Here is a 23,162-nt window from a genome sequence, read left to right on the forward strand (position 1 = left end):
TGTAGCTGAAAAAGAAAACACTGGAGGTGACCGTCTGGGATTATGATAGATTCTCCTCGAATGACTTTCTGGGTGAAGTAAGTATCTAATTTTCTCTTCTCTCTGCCCTGACTAGCGAGAGTGTTGGTTAACTACATGCTAGTATTTGGAGACTGTTTTCTTCCTAGTCATAGGAGTAGAGAAAACATCTTTAAGTATTAGCTTCAGTTTGTAACAGTTTTACTGCTGAGTTCATAACAAGTTGTTGTAATTTCCTTCATTCAGACATGTAGGATACCTGCCTTCCCTTTCTGTCAATGAACTGTAGGTTAGTTTATTTGGGACTCAACACAATGTCATTTCAGTGAAAATTAAGATGGTTTTCCAATCATAAGACAGAAACAGCCATAACAGTGCTTGCGTGAGGGGTTCTTGTTATAACTGATAAATGTATGTATAAGCTCTATTTTAACGTTATATGCCAGGCTGAGGAGGTATCAGTCTATGGAAATGATTAAAAGATTAAATTCCGCCATCAAGCCATAATTCAACAGATGCACAAGTAACTTCAAGTGTTAGCTCTTTGGTTTTGATGATTCAAGGTCTCATTTTTAACTCCTGTGAAATAAATAACACTACAAAAGAGTAATTGAAAGCAAAATCTTGTAAGGCTTATTGTGAATACCCTAATAATTAAATGAGATGGGTGATCATGGAAAGCAATGTGTTTTCTCTTTAAAAAGCAAATAAACAAATATATGTATGTACAATACAGAATTACCAGCAATAACCATGATGCGTAAGTAATTAAAAATGTTATTACTGAAAAGTATTATAATTAGAAACAGATGCCCAAAAAAATGGATTCCTCAAATTACTGTTCATATACAGAGTAACTTGAAGTATCTTGCATCTGAATTTTGAATTTAGCAAAAGAGACACTCAATTCAGCTCCAGTTCCCTTTTGTTTAACTATAAAACTGGGCAATCAGTGTCACTATTTGAACAATTACAAAAATAAATATATAGGAAGCAGCTACATGATTACTTATTTCCTGCATACTGCATCAATATTCTTGCTGAGTTCATTATATCTATCTAAATGCAGGGCTTTACTGGATGTTTACATCATTATTAATGACATTTGGAAAGCGGATGCTCCAGCAGCTGCTTTCACAGCAAAATTAAAACTTTGGACTTGAAATATTTTCAACCTCTAGAAATATTTTATTTATTAAATCATTCATACTTAAATAGGAAAATAGTTCACCCTAGAGAAAGGAAGGGAAAAGACTATCCAATCTTGTGCAAAAAAATCAAATAAGGAATATCCAAATCATGCTGTAAGGAATTTGTCTCAAAGGCATAAGCAGAGCTGCTAATGGGCTTTGAAGACTGTAGTCACATTGAATGTGACTGTAGTCACATTGCCCTAGAAAAGTGGCACATCGTGGTTCACATCCAAACGCTGTTCTCCAGAACTGAGCCCCTAGTCTATACTACCTACTAGGAACACAGCTGTCTTGCATGTGATTCCCTAAATCACAGCCAAAACCGCACTATGGAGCATGCTGATAATTAAGTGGTTTCTGGTTCTGTTCCATTTATAAGTATAGACCTAACCAGAGAGACCAAGCCAGGTCACATACAGATCTATAAAGCTCTAAGGAAGGAAGGAAAGGCAGAAAGGCTTTCGACCTAGACAAGATCACTTGTGAGGAGACTTCCTCACACCTAAACTTGAAGGGTCTTTTACTCAGTTTTGTAATCACCTGACAAAGACAGACTTCCCTGAGCTATTCTCCCTCTTTGTCTAGAATTTGTAAAGCTTCCCTATCTGACCTTAGTGTTAAATCCCCTCACTTCAGGGCCAAATGCAAGGCTGCTTTTGTCCTTTCCTTGTTCAAAACTTTCTGATGACCCTTTAGTACTCTGTGTGTTCTTTAAGAAATTTTCCAAAACTTCTATTAGCAATGCAGGTGACCTAGGGCCTATTTTAGCTACTTTTTGCCCAGGTTGCTCATTTCATTGCTACATTGCCATTGTGTCCTCTTTTCTAAGCCCCCAGTGAAGTTTTGATTCCTGAATGGCCTATTGAATTCTATTATTTTAGTGAGGTGCAAAGGTATCCCTGTTCTTTTCTTTTTGTTACAAATTCTGTAGATGTGGAGGTCTGAGAAGAATCAACAAGCACCAGTCTTACATTGTACAAGATCATATTACTAACAAATATCAAATTATTTGCCCTTTTCTAACATTGACATAAAGGAGAGAATAATACTCCATTGTTCTCTTAAGATGTGTCTCTACAACAAATGCAGAATGACTGGAGCTCTTTTCTCTTGCCCCCAAACTAGTGCTCACAAGCTACCCCTTAAAATATCTAAACATCTTGGTGTGGAGCTGTGTCTAAGCTAATAGACTCTACCGAAATCCTATTGAGGAGGCATATTAGTTAGACACAGCAACATGCTAATGAATGTTTTTCTGGACCACAACAAGCTTACGTCAGGCTAGGTCAGAGCATAAGCAGAGAATTTTGAGCTTGTCAGCACACATCCTTAGATCCTTAATCCTTTGCATTTGCTTGCAACTTCTGGTAACATAACTGTAGACTCTTCCGCTGTACACCATCATTAATAGATCAGATTCAGGCCATATATTGTACTTTGAATCATTTATAGGTATTGATTGAGTTATCCAGCATCCAGCTTGACAACACTCCTCGGTGGTACCCTCTGAAAGAGCAGAGTGAAAATATTGATCATGGGAAAACTCACTCTGGACAGAGTAGCCAGCAGTCTCCAAAACCATCAGTCATCAAGAGTAGAAGTCATGGAATCTTCCCGGATCCAGCCAAGGGTAGGAATGACTCAGTGCATTAGATATGAAAAGTGTTCCCAAATGATGGAAAAACCTTTGCTATTCTTTAATTAAAGTTACTGCTACAAAGTTGGTATACCCTTTCATTAAAAACTTGTTTCTTAGCCATGAATTCAGTGAAGGCTTTTGCCAATACTTAATTTGGCCTGATCTGTACCAACCAGCTTACTAAGCATTTGTGCCTTTTCAAATAATGACTTAAGCTCTATATGCTTTGCACATCTACTACAGATTCTGTGCCATTTTCATTTTTCTGATAGCCTTGACCAAATTCAATATGTATTTGGCTTTCTTTTTCACAGTCCTTAAATATTTGATGGACGTTTTATCTTCTGGAAAGGTCACATTAATATTTTTATAGAACAAAAGTTATGGTACAGCAACACATATGCTTTTCCAGTCAATGATAGTGGGCTGCGGTATATCTCAATTGCATTGAAAAATCCGTGGAGCTGTTATAGTGGAATTATACCAGTGCATAATTGGAGAGAGGAGAAATGGTTTCAATGTCTCCCGCTCCAGCAGTTTATCTCTAGGTTTTTTTTGTTTGGTTTTTTTTTTTTTTTTTAAACTCAGTACATAGTGGCCAATAGCTCAGCTAAGATACAATATATGTAATATCCAAGTAATTGCTTTCCCAAATACAACCCATATGACAGCATCAGAGAGAAGATTCTGGTCTATCCCTTCTCTATTACTCTCTGTAACATTTTGCTAAAGACTCATGGTGTATTTATAAGATCAATACTTAAATCAGAGGTTATTGGTTAGTACGAAAGCTATTGTAAGTCGACTATAGTTTTGATCAGGGTATTCAGCAGTATGGAGGACAGAACTACTTATCTCGCCTAAATATTCGATACTGGCCTTAAGTGATGCTGTTTATTCTCTCCACACTAGATAAGTAAAAGAAAATAGGAAGTTTTTGAGGCTATAGGCAACGCCATTTTTCCACCAGTATGAACCAGTGCAGGAGGCATAATTCACAGCTGATAAAAACCAGACACTAAATGAATTATTCCTTGGGCCAGAGAACAGTGAGGAAGTAGAAAACAGTACTTTGTAGGAGTTTCCTAATCATAACATATCCTATCACTCTGAATGGAGTTATGCAGCTTAAGCACTATTTCTTGTTCTGGAATACGGTTAGAAAGGCTAGTCTAGAGAAAGAAAATGAGTTTATTTTTAATAAATGCAACAGCTGTGCTTCTCCATTTCCCTGGTAGACATGCAGGTACCCACCATAGAGAAATCCCACAGCAGTCCAGGGAGCTCCAAATCTTCCTCTGAAGGACATCTACGCTCTCACGGGCCGTCCCGCAGCCAAAGCAAAACCAGTGTCACTCAAACCCACCTTGAAGACGCTGGGGCAGCCATCGCCGCTGCTGAAGCAGCTGTCCAACAGCTTCGCCTTCAACCAAGTAAAAGACGCAAATAAATTCCTCAGCATGGCAGCTTAATGTTCATGTGTTGCCTTTTTCCCTGCTGTTCTTCCCTTTTTGGCTATTTTTTTCTTCTGTTATTAGCACACTGTGCTCACTCTGTTCAATGTCTTTCTTTGTGTGCCTGTGTGTGAATACATATAATTACAGTATACTCTTGTATTTAGAAGTCTTTTTTTTTTTTGATTTATATAAACTGCAGTGAAACTGGCTGTTTCTCCATCACTCCCTTCACTCATGGTCCATGATGTTCCATAACTGTGCATGACTCACAACAAATTCCATTGTGTGGTGGTGTTTTGATGGCGCTAAATAACTCTGTCCATGAAACAAGCAAAACTTGCAGAGGTGCAGCTGCCAGCTTTGCAAGTCGCACATAGAAGGTATTGAGAGCACATTAGACATGAGATATATTGATATAAGCAGAAACAGGAAGGCCAGTGCCATATAAGCAAAGGACAGTTTAGAGTCTAAAGAAAAAAGTTATTTAACTGCATGGCTAAGATGTCTATTTTTGAAAAATGTCTACTTGTAAATACCTAACATATTTTGGAAAGACAATGTAAGACAACCTCCTTTCTTCTTAATCTCTCAGATAAATATCTTATTAACGAGAAGTACACCAGCAACATACAAAACAGTTAAACGAGGTTAACACTAGTAGGTTTCAATATTGTTAACTTGCTCTCCATTCACTTTAAGTCAGTTGTCATAGTCTTAATCAATTCAATTTTCCTAGCAACTTCTATACCACAGATTAAGGATTGGGATAGATTTCATCTGACATCTTTAAGTAAATTAATAAATTGCAACTTTTCCATTCAAAAGCATTGCACCCCGGAGTATAATTCAGACCTGTATCTTATTGTCAGTTGAGGATGTAGTTACCGGCAGATTAAAACTCTCCAAGTGTGGATTCATTGTGTTTGTCTTCAGGATCTGTTGATATGCCATAAACTTACCATGTTATAGTGTAAAAACTAGGGGAAAGTTATTTCCCTTGTGTTCACCATCATTAATAAAGAAACAGCCAGTTTTAGTACTCTTTAATGCTGTGCATGTGGTGTCTCTTTGGTGTTTGAAAACACTACTTATTTAAATATGGAGAAAAAAAAAACACTTCTGTTTGCATGAATAACATTTAAGCTGGTTCCATCTGAGGATACATACTCTGGGTTTCCATTTCACCCACACTGCCACAGCAGCACATAAAAGCGGTCAGTCTAATCATGCCAGGAAGCAGCACAGACACAGCATAGCAGGAGTCCTCCCTATTCAAAGAACTCAGTCTGACAATCTGCCTCCACCAGCCAATGACAACAAAGACCAAAGCCAACTAGCCCTCAGGAAAGTGATGTCTGATGGACCAGTCAAGCCTGAAGGAGGTGAGCAGAAAGACATGGTTAAGAAACCAATCACATCCCAAATCCTTCTTGCCATGTCTATTAATTCATTGCAATATTTAATTATTTATTTTCTCAACTATTAAGTGCTGTAAATGTTAACATGAATCAAAGAACTCTGCTTGATCTTTCCACATCAGCGCATAAGTCCATAATGGAAAGCTATGCTAAGCAACATTACGGAACAGCAAACTTATGCTCTTCCATTCCACTGGAGGACTTGGACTTCTGTTGAAAAATGGTATAGCTTTGTTCATGTTGCCTAATAAAAAGCATGCATCTGACTTGGTCTGCTTAAGCATGATTAAACATCTCTTGTGACAAAAAACCTAACTAACTGCACATTTTTATTTCTGGAATTCTAATTAGCATATTAACAATTTCTTTTTCCTCTCCCAACATTGTTGTTATGTCAGAAGCCATCAGCACAGATAATTTTTCAAACCACCAGTGGAAAGGAAAGAAGTTTTGATCCATCTCAATCTCTTGATAATTTTTCTATCAATATCTTCAAAAATTATTGTTCTACCTGTAGGCACCTATACATCAAACCTGAATGCCAGATATAATCAGTTTATCCCGTCATCACAAGAGCCAGAATCTCAGTCAGTTCAAAACAGCACTGTTCCTTCCATTTCTGGAGCATTTTGTTTATTTCCAAAGAGTTTGAGGAACTAGCCCAATAACGTTACAGACTGGACTGCCAGATTCTCTGATATGCTGTAATCCCTTACCAAGCTCTCAAGATTCTTTGCACGTTTTTCTGTCCACAGTATTGCACACCGTGGGCAATACAGGCTGGCTGAGGAGGCTGTAGGAGACAAAAGAGGCATGACGCTTTGAAACAGTATATCCTTAACGTCAATGACTCATTAGAGAGAAATAATGTGACGTTGAGATGACTGATGAAAAAGGACCAATTTGACAAACAAGGTTAAACAGTCTATTTAGAAATAACAAATTGTTTCTTATTTGAAAGCTTTAAGAAATTACTCTTCTGTAGATAAATTATGCACCTACGCATATGCACGCTTGCGCACACAAACACACACACATTCACCTGTTGTTCTATTCTACAGCTCAATTCCAGACCCTCAGTTCAGGCAGAGGCCAGGGAATATGGCTGAACTAGTGTTCAGCAATCTTGACTGAAAGATCCATTCTATTCCTGGGATGTATACTGTACCAATCTAAATTACTCACATGATCCTTCAAGGTGTTATGTAAGTAGAGATTTATCGTAAAGACCTCTAGTCATATGAGGTCTCTTGCCATGGATAAACAATACTAAAATCATTTACTTGCGATATAAAGTTGAATAAGGAAATAGCCAGCCCACAGCTTAGCTGCAAGTACCATTATCATTGAGCTGTTGTGCTAGCTTCTTCACTCTTAAAATTGTGGAAAGGATATGTATAAATAAGCATTTGGCTCATAGCGATATTATGAGCATCAATACAGAATCCTGACAATAAGAGCCACATGAATGTCATTAATTTGTTAGTGGGGTTGGAGTTATCATGAGGAGATCTGGTACTTTTGTCTTTTTACTTCTGACATATATATGCAATGCATAATGACCTACACCAAATTTAAGTTTGGTTTCAGATCTCCGACAAAGTTTGGGTTCTTCTTGCTATACCCAAACTAGTTAATCCTAATTTATTCTTATGAGGTGGGCCAATAATTACTTTTCTGAGGTTTGCAGATTTCATATGCCTTTCAGCAGGAACAAATACAAGAAAAATTAAGTTTTATTGAGTATCTAAGTTAAACCAAGAAAGATTATGACCTTGGATAGAAAAAAGTGCCAAAGATATTCAATCAAACTTTTGTTTTATGGAGTTTTCTTTAAGGGAAGAGGAGATGAATAATCCATATTCATTCACCTTTAATTCAAAATTTCTAAAATGTGAGACTATTGTGAATACTGAGTATTAAGGCATCAGTTTGCAAGTTCATTCCTGCAGGGGTGCAGCATTTTTGCGTTACCCACCCATCAAACCCTACTTAATGGGTTCCTCTTCCTGGTACCAATACATGAGTTGCTTTTATGGATTGGAGCAGTGATCTTATCAAGTTAGTAAGGTCTGATTTTGTGCGTTTTGTCACTAAATCTCAAATTGCTTTATTAAGCAAGCCATTATAGATATTCTACATTAATTGCCACAGCTATTTCCCTGTGAATTTACCAGGAAACAATGCCTTTTATTGTTTCTTTTTACTCCAACTACATCAGATGATATTAAACTAGTAATTCCAGGAGGATTATGACCAAAAAAAAAAAAGAAATCTATTCTGTTGAATGATCAGTGCTTCTATACCTAACCTAGAAGAACCCTCTGAAAGAGATTGCTCCTTTTAACTTATTTTTGCTTTTTTCTTGGATTGCCACTTATAAAATAAATAAAAACCTTCAGACGCTTTAAGAATGCCTGAGAGAACTCTTTACTTCTGACTCATAAACCTTTTCTATTGTATTTATTTTGTTAGGTATTAACTCTATATGTGAAGAAAAGTAGAAACAAAACCATAGACAAAAACACCACCCACAGTATACGTGCTCTATTTTGGTGTTACAAAGCAAAAAAAAAAGTTTACTGGACTGAATCATTTCTTTACTTTAAAGATGTAACTTTATTTTTAATCAAACTGTTTTAAAGTGAAGGTACAACAGAACATGTTGGTCTTCATTCAGCACCTCTGCAATAACCAGGATTATTTTTTAAATTAAATATTATAGTAGAAAGTTGAAGTATAATTTCCTTGTTGTCTATGAGAGGTAAGAGCGGACTGCAAAGAAACCAGTTGTATAACACACATTTCCTCTCACAACACTCATTGAGAATCCGTAAAATTTTAAAACCATCTGTGAAGGCAGAAGTTGTGTGGGATCCAAGACAGAGGGAGTGTTGTGTCTAAATTTGAGCTAACTTGATTTAGTTTTTGTGAAAATTTTGAATTGTTGCCTATTCCACATATAATATTAAGCATATTCCTTTCAGCATAAAGGTATGAATTAGCCTTTATCCATCAAAGGTTTCCTTTAAGTCCGTGTTTTATCCTAGAGAAGGATCTTCACCATATGTAAATTTCTTGATAGGTTGCTTATATTTTAAATACAGTAAATGATTTTAGAATTCTTCTGCTATTAAAAGCTACAGATATTCTTGTGATATTTATCAGTTCTCTGGATATATGTCTATAAAAGTATGCAGGTGTATCTGCAATACATTTATTTACTAAGCTGGCCTTTTCGAAAACAGTGCATAGTGTCAAAAGAATAAGCTTCATTTTAATGACTTCCAATAAAGCAAATAAGACAAGAAAAGGCAACGTTGCCCGCCAGTGTCAGAGCATAAAATTAGAGGCTCAGAACACACGCGCACACACAAAATAGTCACCATATAGTCAGCCTGAATTTACATAACTGGCCATTTTTTTTTTTTTTTTTTTTTTTAAAAGTACACAGTTTTATGGGGAGTTCTGGTCTCTTCACGGTATGTATTCTACATACTTTCCTTGCAGTTAAAATCCACTGAGGTTGTCCTTATGTGCAGGAAGGGATGCCAATTTTGCCCCAAAAGGCACAATGTGTAGTACATTAACATATTGACTGGTCAGCAACAAAATCATGCTGTGACCAAAGGTGAGGATTTCTAGACTGTTTTGATTCTTCCTAGGATCCTTGTATCACAGTAAATTAACATTTATAGCTGAGTAGACGATTTGAAGTCTGAACCTCATGGGAGTCATATGCATTCTTCTATCCTTTCAAACAGACACTCATAAGAGAAGTCAATACCCTATAGCTGAAATATCCGTATGATGACGAATACCAAAGGAGACATGAGCTTTTAGCTGCCTTGTGTATATGCCTCCTCTTATTTGGCACATAAAGGTACTGCTGTTACAAAAGCACTGTTATATACCTAACCTGAATTAGTCAGCAAATGTTCAAGATTTAGTAAAAATGCCAACTAATTGAGATGGAAGACCAACCATACCTGTTGGTACCAGAAAGATATGATTGGGGAGTTGGGGGTGGGGAACCATTTAGTGTACTACAAATAATGTATTATTACAGCAATTTCTATCCATTTTCCCTCTATATTTTACCCAGTAGATCTGTTCTCATAATAAGACAAGGTTTTTGCAGCCCAAAATCTCTGGCAATTTAAATTCACAGCACTGTCTGAAAACCTCCAGTACTAACTAGTGTCTGTACCTAGAATCTGTTGAGCTCTCCCACCTCCTATACAGCATTTCATCTTTTACATTACAAGTTTTCCATTGTGATCCAAAAGCTTTTCTGTGATATCCTAAGAGGATACTATTTTCCAAATAATTATCAGTGTTTCAGTTGATTTCACTGGTCAGAGAGAAGCCTACTACCAAAACTAAGACTGGTAGCTTTCTGCAAGAACAGCTAGGCTGTGCATCAGTGTTCCCATAGTTGTACCCAGAAGAGCCTGTGAAATCATAGCTCTTCAAGACCTCTAGTTTGAAACACCTTACCTCAAAAGGGAGCACACCTGCTTTTATTTCCCCTGACCCACCAACTTTGACAAGAGTCCCTTTGTCAGCACAGCAATAGGTTAAAGCTCTGAAGAGAAGTCTTGTGATGTACGAACCAGCAAGGTATTGCCATCACTGTAAACTCCGTGCTGCAGGCTTGAGGCAACACTGCATAATTTCTAGCCATTAAGTTGTAAGAAATTAAATCTACAGGTATTTTCTTCATCACTAACTCCTTTTTACTAGTCGTAGCAACACTGTAGAGGGGAAGGAAATTGATTTTTAGGTTCTATGAATCTTTTGGATTAGATTTGATTGTACAGGAATTTTAAATAGCTGCTTATTTGGGCTCTCTTTAGGTATATATTCATTTTCACCCTTTTAATAGGCAATGCCATGCTCTAATTTCCTACAATAATTTAGGATGTTTCTTTCACACTGTAAATTATTTACTGCCCAATAAAGCTGTTTTATGCTTAGTTTCACCAGGCTCTTAATTTCCAAGTAAATTAAATGGGCTTTCATATTGCTAGAAATAACCAATTTTCAAGAACGGTTATCAAAACAAGAACAGTTTGTCCCCACTCTCTGCAGACAGCAATAATCTTAGACTGCCTTTTGAGTCTGTTACTTTGGCCTAAAAGCCAGAACATTTCGCTTCTGCTATTTCTGCAATTCACTCTTCCACCATTTTAAGATGACATGTAATTCCAGGAAATTGCTCAGATTCTTCTCTCGATAAATCCTATTTAAAAAGGCGATTAGATGGTAACCTAGGCCTGTGAAGCACATGGAAGAAAATTATATCATCAGAATTGCTTTGCTGGGTAAAGCAATACAATCATCACATTTTTAGATGTGTGCTATTTTTCCACCATTACTCACTTTATATGATAAATTGCTCTGTGAAGAGTTGTGTTGAAATTTCACAAAATATCACTATATGGTCAAAGCAGTATCTAATATACAAATGTGACTGAAATGGGACCATTCAATAGGAGGAAGAGTGAGGAAAGGAGACTATTAGAACTGACTTGCAGCATATCGCTTTGATCACCAATTTTTATGCATCTCCACTCTGTTCAGAGATGCAAACAGCAGTCTCAGCTAGCAAGTTTTACTCCGCAGAGCTCTACAGAGCAAGCCATAGCAGCACTGGCTTCTAGCGCTAGCAAACCCTTCATAAGAATAGGTTAACAGTCAGTTAGGCAGCAGTGGACACTTCCCTGCTAGATGATGATCTGCGTGAGAACACGCTGCCCAGTCCATGGGTCAGTGATCCAGTAATCCAGAGCAGATGGGAGACCACACCTGTTCCCATAGTCATCTTCTTACATGGCTTAGGCTGAAGAGATTCAACAAGAGAATTTCAGCCCATTTTGTTCCCTGGGGTTTGTCACAAGGCTGCCAGTATTAGAGAGCAATTTTTCAAGCAATTCGGGGCAAAGTCTCCAAGGTTAATCCCGAATGTGTACCCAAGTGTTTTTTCCCTATTTCTATTTGGGTTATAGATAGGATTATCTTTCCCAATGTGGTTAGATGCTCACATTTCTGGTCCTAAGCAGACACTCAGAAGGCAAATATCCATTTGAAACGAAGAGACTGTTTTCCACAGTCTAATCGTCTTGGGGACATTTTGTGTGGATCTGTTCTTCTGTTCCCCATGATCCACAGGACTTCATAGTCCAATTTTTAATCTTATGTTCTTCTTTAAGAAAAAAAAGAAAAAGCCCATTCACTGCAGAAGAATGGCTGGACTGGCTGACATCACTGCATCGTTCCCACTTAGCTACTGACTGATTTGACAGTTCAAAGTTGTAGGTTTTCTGTGAATTACCTCCCGTATGTTAGGTTAAAGAAAGAAAATCTATTCTCTGTTGTAAAAAACAGACTTTTCTGAAAGATTGAGTGAAATCATCAGGCCTCCATTCTTTCCTTTCTTATTGATTTCAGTGAGACATTTTTGTTATGCTGAGGCATGGCTTACATGTTTTCCTTGGTAGTAAAGGCTGATTTTCTACCTGGCTACATAAGCCGAAGTAAAATATTCTTGCCATACAGATATATAAAAGGGTATAAGAGGTGTGGTTCAGTTTCTCTGGATCAGCAATTCTTTTCCAAGAGGGCAAAGAGAGTAGGCAGGTGAACACCATTCTGTCAAAGGAAATTTTTTTCTTCCATAAACAATATTGAATACAAAAGGCATTTGTCTAACCATTATCATTTTTTCATTGGAAAACGGTGACCCTATGCCAGAGATAACGTTATGATCCACTTTAAAATCTACAAGTAGGCAATCCAAAACGCTTCCAGTTGTTTACATATTATTCACTAGAATGGTTGAACTCAAACTTTTGTTTATGCCAGTCCATATGAAAGACAGTAAAACACTATCACTCAGTGATAGCATTAATATCACAGCACTAGCTGCTAAATATGATATCTCTACCCATCAACACCTCTTTAGGTTAGGTAAAAGATATGGCACTAGGCTAAGAAAGGAGTAGTAGGTGAAAACAAGGCTGTAGCAATAGCAGAAATTGTGTACTAGTTCAGAGGAAGCAACCCATATTACAGCTTTTGACTGTCATTTCCTATTTCTATTCTTTGCAGCCAGATGACTGGACAGCCTAGACACATTTAAGGTTACAGTCCTTAGAAAGTACCAAGCAATTGATACTTTAGAAAAAGTTCATGGACAAGAGCCTGGAAAGAAGGTCTTCTCTTTCCCAGTAAGAGGCCAAATGATGATGCTGGGTAATGATTTGCAGTTAGACTTTTCCATCTGCTGAGACCTGAAGAGTATTTTTTCTTCTCAAAAATGGAATGATTTCAGCATGATATGTAATTGTCAGCAAGACCTTGCTGAGGAGAAGTTAAAGCTCCCCCCCGCCCCCGACCCCCAAGAACCAGGAAATATTTTGGGAGGAAAAGGAAAAAAAATAAAAAATAAAGGAGTAATAAAACACAGCTCTTCCGTACGCTGGCTACCTAATATGCAAATGATGCCAGTTGCCTTTCACACAACTCTTCTTGAAATAAATGTTGTACATTTAGGTAAAGCAAGGTTACATCTTGTAGTATCAAACACCTCTATGATGTTAGAAGAGAATATCTAATCTGTGGGCCACAGAAACCTGTTATGTGAATCAGTATCAAACTAGTCAGCTCTCTAAAGAGCAAGGTACTTCTCCCTTGAATTTTGATGTCAAAACCTGACAATGTAGATATTTTCTAGCGGAGGCAGCTGTAAGCAGGATCTCCGTAACTCAGAAGTGAGCATCTCCACCTGAGACTTGCCCTAATCCCACTTTAATTTGTCCTTTTCGCCGATAGGACCCCAATTGCTAGGCAAGGCAACAGTTGTTCTGACACTTTGAAGGCTTCATAGGCCTTACTTAGGCAAACAGGGCTAGAGGAGCAGCAGTTTACTCAGACTTCCTGGTTAAAGTTCCTAAGCTGTATTTGGTCAAAGAGAAAGGGCAAGACTACAAATAAATCTAGAAACTACTCTTGCATGTGAGAGAGTTTAGAACCTGATCCCTGCTAACTTTAACAGAGTACAAATCTAACCCTCGTTATTCTAAGTCTCATATGAATTACTGCCCGACTGCAGGCATTGTCACATTTTCAGAACTTGAAAGTTTGCTGTATAACCAGCAGCATAGCTTAGAGGTCTAGATTTATCTGTAAAGATAGAGATGCATAGATGATTTCATGAGTGAGAAAGGAGTTTCTCTGTATCCAGGCTTTGAACTTCCCACAAAAGCAGCTGTAAATCAATTTGTGGATTTTATCTCCTGTCCCAAAACTGACAGCTGTCATTCATTACTTTTATAGAGTAGACAGAAAGAAAAAAAACATATGAATAACACTGAACTTTAGGATTTGCAAAATCCGGTTGTGAATCTAAACTTGGTCCCATTTACCAAGAGATCTGATGGAAAAGAAATCAATATAGAAAAAGATTTAGATTAAACAGTAGACAATCTAAAAACACAGTATACTGAATGCGTCATCAGGATACGGCTGTTTCAAAAGAAAATTATGTTTTGATTATAAATAGGTGTAAAACAACTAAGCCATTTATAAATGACTGAATTCAAACTTATTAGGCACATTAAACTAAATTCTACATTCTTGCTTCTTTTAAACATCCATCAGTTTAATGATCTAAGAAATAACTTTAGGCACTAGCTTTTACAACAAAGTCTTTAAGTATAAGAATCCAAATATGAACCACCCTTTTTGCCCTTTGTAATGGAATGTATGCTATGCTAAGCAAATTAGTGCATAAGGAGTAGAAACACTTATTTGCACTAACGCTGTTTCGTCTTTGCTTCCGTTATGTTTTACATATGTATGACCAGCCCAATTTTCCTCACCTGTGTGAGGTCTTTGTCATGGCACGACCAAAACACAGACACACACACGATCACTGGAAACTGCATAGGTCATCCAAACACTATGATAACTGAGATTATGGATGACTTCGGTACAGACATGGTAATGTCCACATACAAGCTGGGAAGCTGATACAATGCACTATAATTGAGAGCTTAACCTCTGTTCTTTGAGGTCTCTTCCTTGCCCAGCATTCCCTAAAAGCTATTTTTTAGCATGTCACCCTACTCATAAGAATTGACAAGAATATCACAAACTGATAAGAGTAACCTACGACAGTGATAGAATTCGCCTATCCCTGAGCAGGGCATAGTACAGTGCTCTGTCAATGCTGGAAAAAAACATGATGGCTCTTGCTCTCCAAATGAGATACTGAAAGTTCCTGTTAATTAATCTATGATTTTTTCAGTTTATTAATTTGTATTAATATCTGTGAAGGAAGCCTATGATCAATGTACAAAGTCATAAAATAGAGCTAAGGAACATTTTTGTCTTAAAATAGTTTAGGTGTACAGATTCCTTCTGTGGCTGTAGGCATTACAGTTGTGAGTAATAGAGTTAAAAAAAAAAAAGAGAGAGAGAGTTATGTGACAGCTCAGTTTAGCAGTGAAGAATCACTGAAGAATCACTTTGCAGAATAAGAGTTCTATCCTAACTGACATTTCAACCCAAGGACTGATGATATATGGATTGCTTCATTCCCCTCTTCTAGAGTCAATTATTAATATGGTTTCTCATTACATTTGAGGAGTCACAGTCAGCTTCCTGGTCCCATATTAGGCAGTCTGCAGCAGCCTTCACCAAAAATAATATTCATCCAGTGACACACAAATAATACAAGTACCAACTTTAGGCAAGATACTTTTGGGGCTCTGGCTCTTATTTGAATTTATTTCCATTTAGATATGTGATTAATTTCTTGTTTAATAATCTCTTTTAACTGCTTACTTTAGAGTTCCAAGGTTCGTTGAAATAACAGAAAACTTCACTAAGTCTTCACAGAATATCTTTGCAAACAAATATTTTTGATCTTCAGTGTATATCTTCAGTCGATTGAAATAGGTGAAACATAACACTAGTAGATGTGGCAGATATAGTAGATGACATTTATAAAAAGAAAGACAATAAAAAACTCAAATTCTCTATTAATGTTTCCTAGAAAATTGTATTATTCAATTTGAGAATAGCTGCTCTATTGTCTTGTATTAGTTATGTGTAATGTCGCTATGTCCTTTCTGTGTATATTTCTCAACTTGCTAAGGCTGAATACTGGAAAATTTGTTTATGTAGTGCAACAAAATCCAAAACACAAAATAAAGCATCTGAAGTAAAAATAACATATGCTGGTGTACATTTTCTACACCAAATGGTCTTAAGCAAGATTAGGGCATTTATATGTGAATAAAAACCTGTGCATTACAGTTCTAGGCATATAGTAAGATAGAGCCAGATGAGTGGGAGCAGTTGAGAAATATAATGTAGCAGCAGTGTTATGTCTGAAGAGGGGTGGATGTCTTCATAAAATTTCTGTGACTATAGATGGCATACATATGACATTTCCTTTCAGCTTCCTCTCCTTCTCAAAGGTCAAACACAATGAACGTTTCATGAAGAACGAGGAAGGGCCACTGGGACTCTCATTTTTACAGGATTACCCTATGAAATGTTCCAGATGAATAGCTGGTTTTCTGTAGCTTTAATCAGAAAGGCGATATTAAATCAATCTAACTCCTTTCCCCCTCCACCCTTTGAACTATTAACTTAACGGGAGAAAGATTTGGCGATATACTGTTTTGTTTAGAACACCTTGTTCTGTGTGAAAATAAACATTACAAAAGGTGATACTACAACAATGGAGTGTAAAGTGAAAACTGAAAACATTTGCAGCATGTAATTTTGATAAATTGTATATTTTTTTTCTTAGCATGGATGGCATTCATGTTTTACTAGCTTTATGGTAACCCACTGTTCCTGCCCTGTACAGCAAGGTCTACTAATCACCGACCCGCAGAAAGCTCTGTCTCAACTGGCTCGTCAGCCAGTAGTTTTGGCAGTGGATACAGCATGGATAGTGAAGGCAGCAGCAGTACCGCAGGAGAGAATAATCTATTTCCCATCCCAAGAATGTAAGGCTTTTCCTTTAACATACTCTATCCTCCGTGCGCTGACAATGCTTTGTATAGCTCTTTCACCTGCCAGTTATTCTCTTCCGTAGTTTCCTCTGCAGACTTGAGTTATATGGTAGCATAGCATGAAACACGGGGAGAAATTCTCAAAATTCGTACTTTCATTGTGCTTTTTGAGCACCGAAATGTTAATAACCGAAACGCATTCTTCATCCTCATAAAGTTATTGCTGTCACACAGCAGAGAAACTGGTCTCAGCTTTGGGGCAAGTGTGTAGAGGTGGGTTTGGGTCTTATTTTAAACATAAAATTTTCCCAGGCTTGAAAACATTCAGCTTGAATTTTCAGACTGACTCCCTTACAGAAATAAATATTAATAGCACAACTTAAATTCAGATATTAGATGTGACCCAACTTTCCCCAGATTTCAAATAGTTTGAGTGGAATTTCTCAGAAAGATGTTGTTTGCAATTTTAGTTAAAGATGTGGTTTTGGAGTCCCTGTAGGAATTCCCATGCTATTAGCAGCGCAATTATTCTATAAAATAATTTAACTTCCAACCATTTTCCTGAGTTAGCTACTCCACAGAGAAAAGCGTTACTAGGATTTTCCCTTCATTTTGTCAGCATGCTCCTTCCTTTTGCAATTTCCTTTATAGGAAAAAGTAATTCTACTTAATCAATTGAATGTTTCTCGCCTGCAATTTTTACAGATTGACTAGTCTCAAAATATATGGGTCCATGAAAAATATTGATCAGTGTTCCTAGTGTACTCAGTATCTGCAATAGTTATTCTATTTTTTTTTTACCTCCAGAGCACAATTTTTTTGTTTTTCTTCCCCAGTCCTAAATTACTAGTCGCAAGGGCTTAATATAGTCTTCTAAAAAAGCCTGACTGATTCAGAACAGAAAACATTCGATTTCTTCCCTAGAACTGAGACATTCCTAAGTATTCATCGTTTTATGAAATATGGTCCAATGGCGTTTGACTGCAACTTATTAGTGGCTAAAAAGAACGATAGCTACCAAATTTTTATGTTTCCTGTTCAGCACGTAGGAAGACTAAGTGAGCTCAGCTATAGTGTGCTAGTTGATTAATCTTTCCTGAACTTTTCACTCATCTTGTTTCAGATTAAAATGAGTTGTACTTCACGGTGGTAGAAAGATGGTTTTTATCAGGGCTTAACAATCTCAAAAGAAAATTATTCTGCAGTTATCCCTAATGACAGAAGCACAGATGCAGAAAAGCTTTGTGTACACAAACATAAGACACAGCTCTCAGTAAAACTTTTTATTTCACTTACTATAAATTTGAGTCTAAATAATACCACCTGCTGTGCACTGTCTAACAACGTGGCAGTGTCTACAGTTACTTGGTATTTGCTTGACAGATTCACTAGTTTATTAAGGCTAAAATCAACAGCACTTCCACTGAAAAGCTGGCAAAGCTCTCCATGGATTTCAGCTTTCCTTTTATGGTAATTGGTTCCCAATATCCAGCCCCTTTATTTCCTGTTACATGACCTAGACTGCCTTTTTCAATTATTGCATTGTAAATGTAAATTGGTTATTCACAAATATTGGATAGACCCTCTAGAAGGCACTCAGGACATTTATACATACAATAAATGCCTTTATTTTTCTTGTCACCCTGAAGGAGTTTATATGGCAGTGTAATGAAAACGAATGACAGAAATTACTGTTCAGAGACCTTTGGAATCATCTCAGGGGACAGGTTTTGAAAGAGTTAATTTTTTTTATCCTCAATTCAAAATGAAAAATGTTATATTTCTGAATTTATACACGACATTCTAATGAGCATTTATGTTCACACTAGCTTGAAAATGACTGCAGGGACTCTGACCTCATGCACTAATTCAGTATACTGATAGGACCACATATCATGAATGGGATATAGAGTGTTAAATGAACTGAATAATTTTAAGTGTCTTGGCATATAAAACTTTTTTGGGCAATAAGTTCTTCGTTTAGATTAGAACAAGTTTTTAATTTACATATAAACAAAGTATGAGAGAATCCAGGTTTTAAACTCTTTAGTCCAAATGCTTTTGATCATATGAACAGTTAGCCAAGACATAAGATAAAAGAATTAAATAGTGACACTGTGAGAACTGCTTGATGAAGTAACTAATTAGAATCATTACTGATATCAAATATTGTTACAACTATCAGGGGAAATCAATCATTATGCATAGTTACACACAGCTGAATAATACATTTCATAAAGTCTTTCTATTTGGGAAATCATTTGCAAAAATCTCCTATCCAATTGCCAGAGTTTGTAATACCGCTTAAAATGACTTACACTACCATCTACGATAAGGACCAGATCCTCTACACCTTTGAACTAGGTAACCAGGTACTCCAGGGCAACATCTGTATAATGCCTGTTAACTTAAAATGCAGTTACATCCTTTCATACTGGTGAAAAGTAACTGAATAGCATGTAAGGAATCAAACCCTAGGGACAGATAATTCTTGTAACATATTTGCAATACTTTACAAATTGTGTTACCTCAGAAAAGAGGGAAAAATAGTTTACTGCCAATTAAAACTGAATTTAAATAACTTTAAGAACTGACATTTTATACTTATTATTTTTTAGTCTATTAAGAAATCAGACAGATTTTTATTGCTGCCATGAAATATCAAACCAGCTCATTGGTTGGTGTGGAAAAGCAGTGACTCTTCAACCCCAAAGGAATCATAGACACCTGAGGATAACAGCCTCTACCAGAGCATTTCAGAGAATCTTAAAGTAGAAAGACAAATAGAAGCACAAATTTCTCATAGTGCAAGCATTCTTTTGAGGATGACTATAATCATGCCTTAGGGCTTGCAACAAATACAAATTTAAAGACAGTCTTTATTTTGCCTAACTTTCACTACCAAAATTAAACATCTAGATAGCTACCCAGGTTCTCTCCACATCCTGGAGAGAGACAGGCACCTCCAGAGCATGATTTATTCCACTCATGTTACCTTAAGATTAACGCAAGTCTCAACACTGAACCATTTCTTACAAAAGACCTAAACTGTAATATTAAAGCAGTTACTCAAAGATAATAACCACAAACACACCTTACCTCAAAAGTGATGGTATTGTAGACCAAATAGCCACTCTGTTACTCCGTATTATATATTCCACCGTTCCCTGGCCCATAACAGGTTAAAGTGAGGAAAGAGGCTATGCAGACTGATCACAGAAGCCTGGGCTGATAGGAGGCAGGTGGCAGACAGCACCTGGTGGTCCCAGCTCTGGTCTTTGCTATGCAGAGGCTTAGCAAAGTGTGATTGCATTGCCTCCAAAAGAGAAAAAATAATGTTTTTAAGTGATCTGTCTAAATAGCAATCAAAACAAAAAATGTCATTTTTATTGTTTTTCTTATATATGGACATATATAAATATGTACACCCAAAAGGTTTTTAGAAATATCTGGGATATTAGGATATGAGTTTATCTTTTTGTTCCGAACTAAGCTTCATTGGCTTGGATATATCATTTTCTTAGATCTCATCTCTTTATGGCCTTATTCACAACTACCATTATATTTTTTAACAGTGGGAAGATGAGCCAGAATGGACAAGAACCGATAAAGCAGTCAGGAGTGGGATTAACCGATGCAGAAGGTAAAAAGAAATACAAACAACACTACAGTGATATACCATTTTGTTTATAGAATTGGTATAATTATTTCTCCTACTTGTTATGCTATGAAAGATTAGCCTGTGCTCTCTTTGTATTATAGATTAAGTTCCTGACTTTCATTTATTCTAAGGGCCCTTAACACATAGCACTGCTGTAATGAGTCTTCAGTTTAAATGAGGATCATGTCTTATCTGTTTATTTAAATTAATTAAACAGTCAGATTGCAATGAATAATATCTGTCTTTCAATGTTCATTGCTTTTGGTAGTATTGGAATAAAAAACTATGAAGTATGGATCTGACTCACCCATTAAATCAGTAGCTCTCCAATGGCTCTCAGGCCATATTTTCACAGCATTTCATAATATTTGCTTCATACAACAAATATTAATTTTGGTGTCTATATAAAACAATCAGTTTAAATAAAATTTTAGTGGACTATCAGGTTTGACCACTGCACTTGCGCTGTAGTGAAACTTTTATGCGATTGGGAAATCTTGAGTGAATTATTTTATCATGAATGTGGTGCTGCCAAAGAAGGAGCCGTCGTATTTTTGGAGCTGGAAAGAGCCCGGCAGGATAGCTGTCAAAGGTTCATGAGTAACATGATCATCTCTTTCATATGTAATAACGGACAACTGCATGAAAAATAAGAGACGGATATGTTAGGAAAATTCCATTTCCCTTAGCATATAAAGTATTTTCCTCCAAGTATATGTTTCTTTTGACCTCAAATATAAAACTTAATTACCACTAACTTCATTTTATTATTTAAGTAATATTTTTATCATTTTAATGCATTGCAGTACAGCTTCGGGGTTTTAATTAATTTAAAAATTGAAATTCATATGTACAATTGAAGTTAAGTCCATTTGAAGTCCAGTATTAAAAGAATCAACATTTGTCAGGTTTCTGCAATCTATACACATGGGGAAATAATTGCTGTTACTATATTTGAGGTAGAAAGTGGTATAATGTTTTATAGATTTGAAGAAATCAAATTAGAATTTGAAGGCAGAACAGTAAAACAGTATTTTCCAAATCAAGACTCCTGAAGTGTGTACATGCATTCTACTGAATCTTTCAGTGCACAGTATTTCTCATGTAAAAATCCAAATTAAGCTTCTTATAAAGTTTCAATTTGTTCAATGGCATTTACAAGTATTTGAAAAAATCCTATTTTTTAAAAGAGAAATGGTGAGATGAAAATGGGAAATCAGGAATTTTCCATTTTTTAATTTTGTCATGATGTGTTTTATACAGAATCATAATTGTAAACAATTACATCATTTTGTTCATCATAAATTGTCCCTTAATTAATGTTTTCGATCATAAACTTCAGCATATACAAATACAAAATGTTTTGATTTTATGTTTGTACCATTAAAAGAAAACTTTTGTCACATTCTGAAAGATGGTCACTACACTACATTTCCAGCAGAAGGTGTGTTTCTCATCTTCAAAATCTGCAAATTACTCCAGAATTGTAATTCAATAATTTTCACTTATGATGCAATTCATCTAGAGGCTCTGATTTAGAGTTCCAAAGCTGAGGGGCTAGATTGTGAGGAAGAAAGGTACTTCCAGACACTGAGCCTTATAACCTTTTTCAGGATGAAATGAACGGCTCTTTCTACGCACTGTTTCTCCCCATTAAGAGAAGCCAGGGTGACCAGCTAAGTTTTTAGTGTCTGACTTTTAGCTGATTAAGCTTGGACAGATCAATCTCAAATGACAAAATAAACTTCTAAGAGCTGGAAAAGAACTTTTAAGAACCTTTCACTTTCAGCATATAGATCTAATAATCTTTTGGGCATATAGTTGGGTATTTAGATGAATTGAAGATTGACCAAAATAATTATTTCCTATAATTGTGGTATTCTTTTCCTAGATGAAGAAAAGTGGATGAAAATCTTTGTTACACAGTCTTAAAAATCAAACGATACCGTAGTATCTGCAGCTCTGCAATTAACTGGAAGCAAATATTCATTCCCATTTTTCATTAATTTATAGAAAGCATAGCGGCTCCCATGGTTGGCATTTGTATTCTCATCTGCAAATAAGGATTTAGTGCTATAGTTCAAACCTTTTAATTCTAGCGCTATTTTTACATTTCAAATATTTTAATGGATGATTTTTGTGGAAAGTAGCCTGAGGATTATTCTCTTGAAAACTGCGCATAATAAAATTCAGTTGCTTAAGCATGGGGACCTACTTGAAACATCCTAGTTGTCCAAGCCGTTCACACGGGCCTGGCAATATGGCAGGGGATACAGAGGGTCATGATCTTTAGGACCAGTAGGTGTAGGCAAGGTGGGAACTCTCAAATGGATTGAAAACCTGTTTTTAGGCAAATGAAACAGACTGTAGTAACAGAGTTGGGATTCAGCTGAAAGGGTAAGACACCAAAATTTAGGCTTATACCTTAGTGGATTCATCAGAGAAAATTATGTTCCTTTCAACCAGTTTTGTAATTGTTTACTTACTTGAGAAATGCGCTAATGTATTGCTGGGAATAAGTAGTTTTTGTGCTATTGACATGTATCAGTTAAGTTACAACCAAATCTTGGAAAACAGTGCTATTTACTTTGTTGGCACAACCATATGGTCAGTATAAATAACTATGGGTATTGCTATGATAAACTTTGTTTCTCTGAACAAATCAGCTTGTTGTTTTCTGTATTTTCATACTACTTAATAATATAAAATAATTCTGAGTTTTGTTCTTGGGCACTGTGCT

The 23,162-nt window shown here is 36.4% G+C and overlaps 1 protein-coding gene across 8 annotated transcripts in view; it reads left to right on the plus strand.

Moving 5' to 3' along the window:
* The window catches only part of PCLO (piccolo presynaptic cytomatrix protein), a 378,473-nt gene that overhangs the window by 308,910 nt on the left and 46,401 nt on the right, over positions 1-23,162 (plus strand). For 4 of the 8 annotated variants that reach the window (XM_068921710.1, XM_009680521.2, XM_009680523.2 and 1 more), the window contains exons 18-23: positions 6-77; positions 2,664-2,841; positions 4,089-4,283; positions 5,507-5,689; positions 16,614-16,755; positions 20,337-20,404. In XM_068921710.1, coding sequence (XP_068777811.1) covers positions 6-77; positions 2,664-2,841; positions 4,089-4,283; positions 5,507-5,689; positions 16,614-16,755; positions 20,337-20,404 — 838 coding nt within the window. The remainder of the gene's footprint in view (positions 1-5; positions 78-2,663; positions 2,842-4,088; positions 4,284-5,506; positions 5,690-16,613; positions 16,756-20,336; positions 20,405-23,162) is intronic. The other 4 variants (XM_068921643.1, XM_009680527.2, XM_009680522.2 and 1 more) reach the window with 3 other exon arrangements.

Source organism: Struthio camelus, chromosome 1 (assembly GCF_040807025.1).
Source record: "Struthio camelus isolate bStrCam1 chromosome 1, bStrCam1.hap1, whole genome shotgun sequence".
In the NCBI taxonomy this organism is placed as follows: domain Eukaryota; kingdom Metazoa; phylum Chordata; class Aves; order Struthioniformes; family Struthionidae; genus Struthio; species Struthio camelus.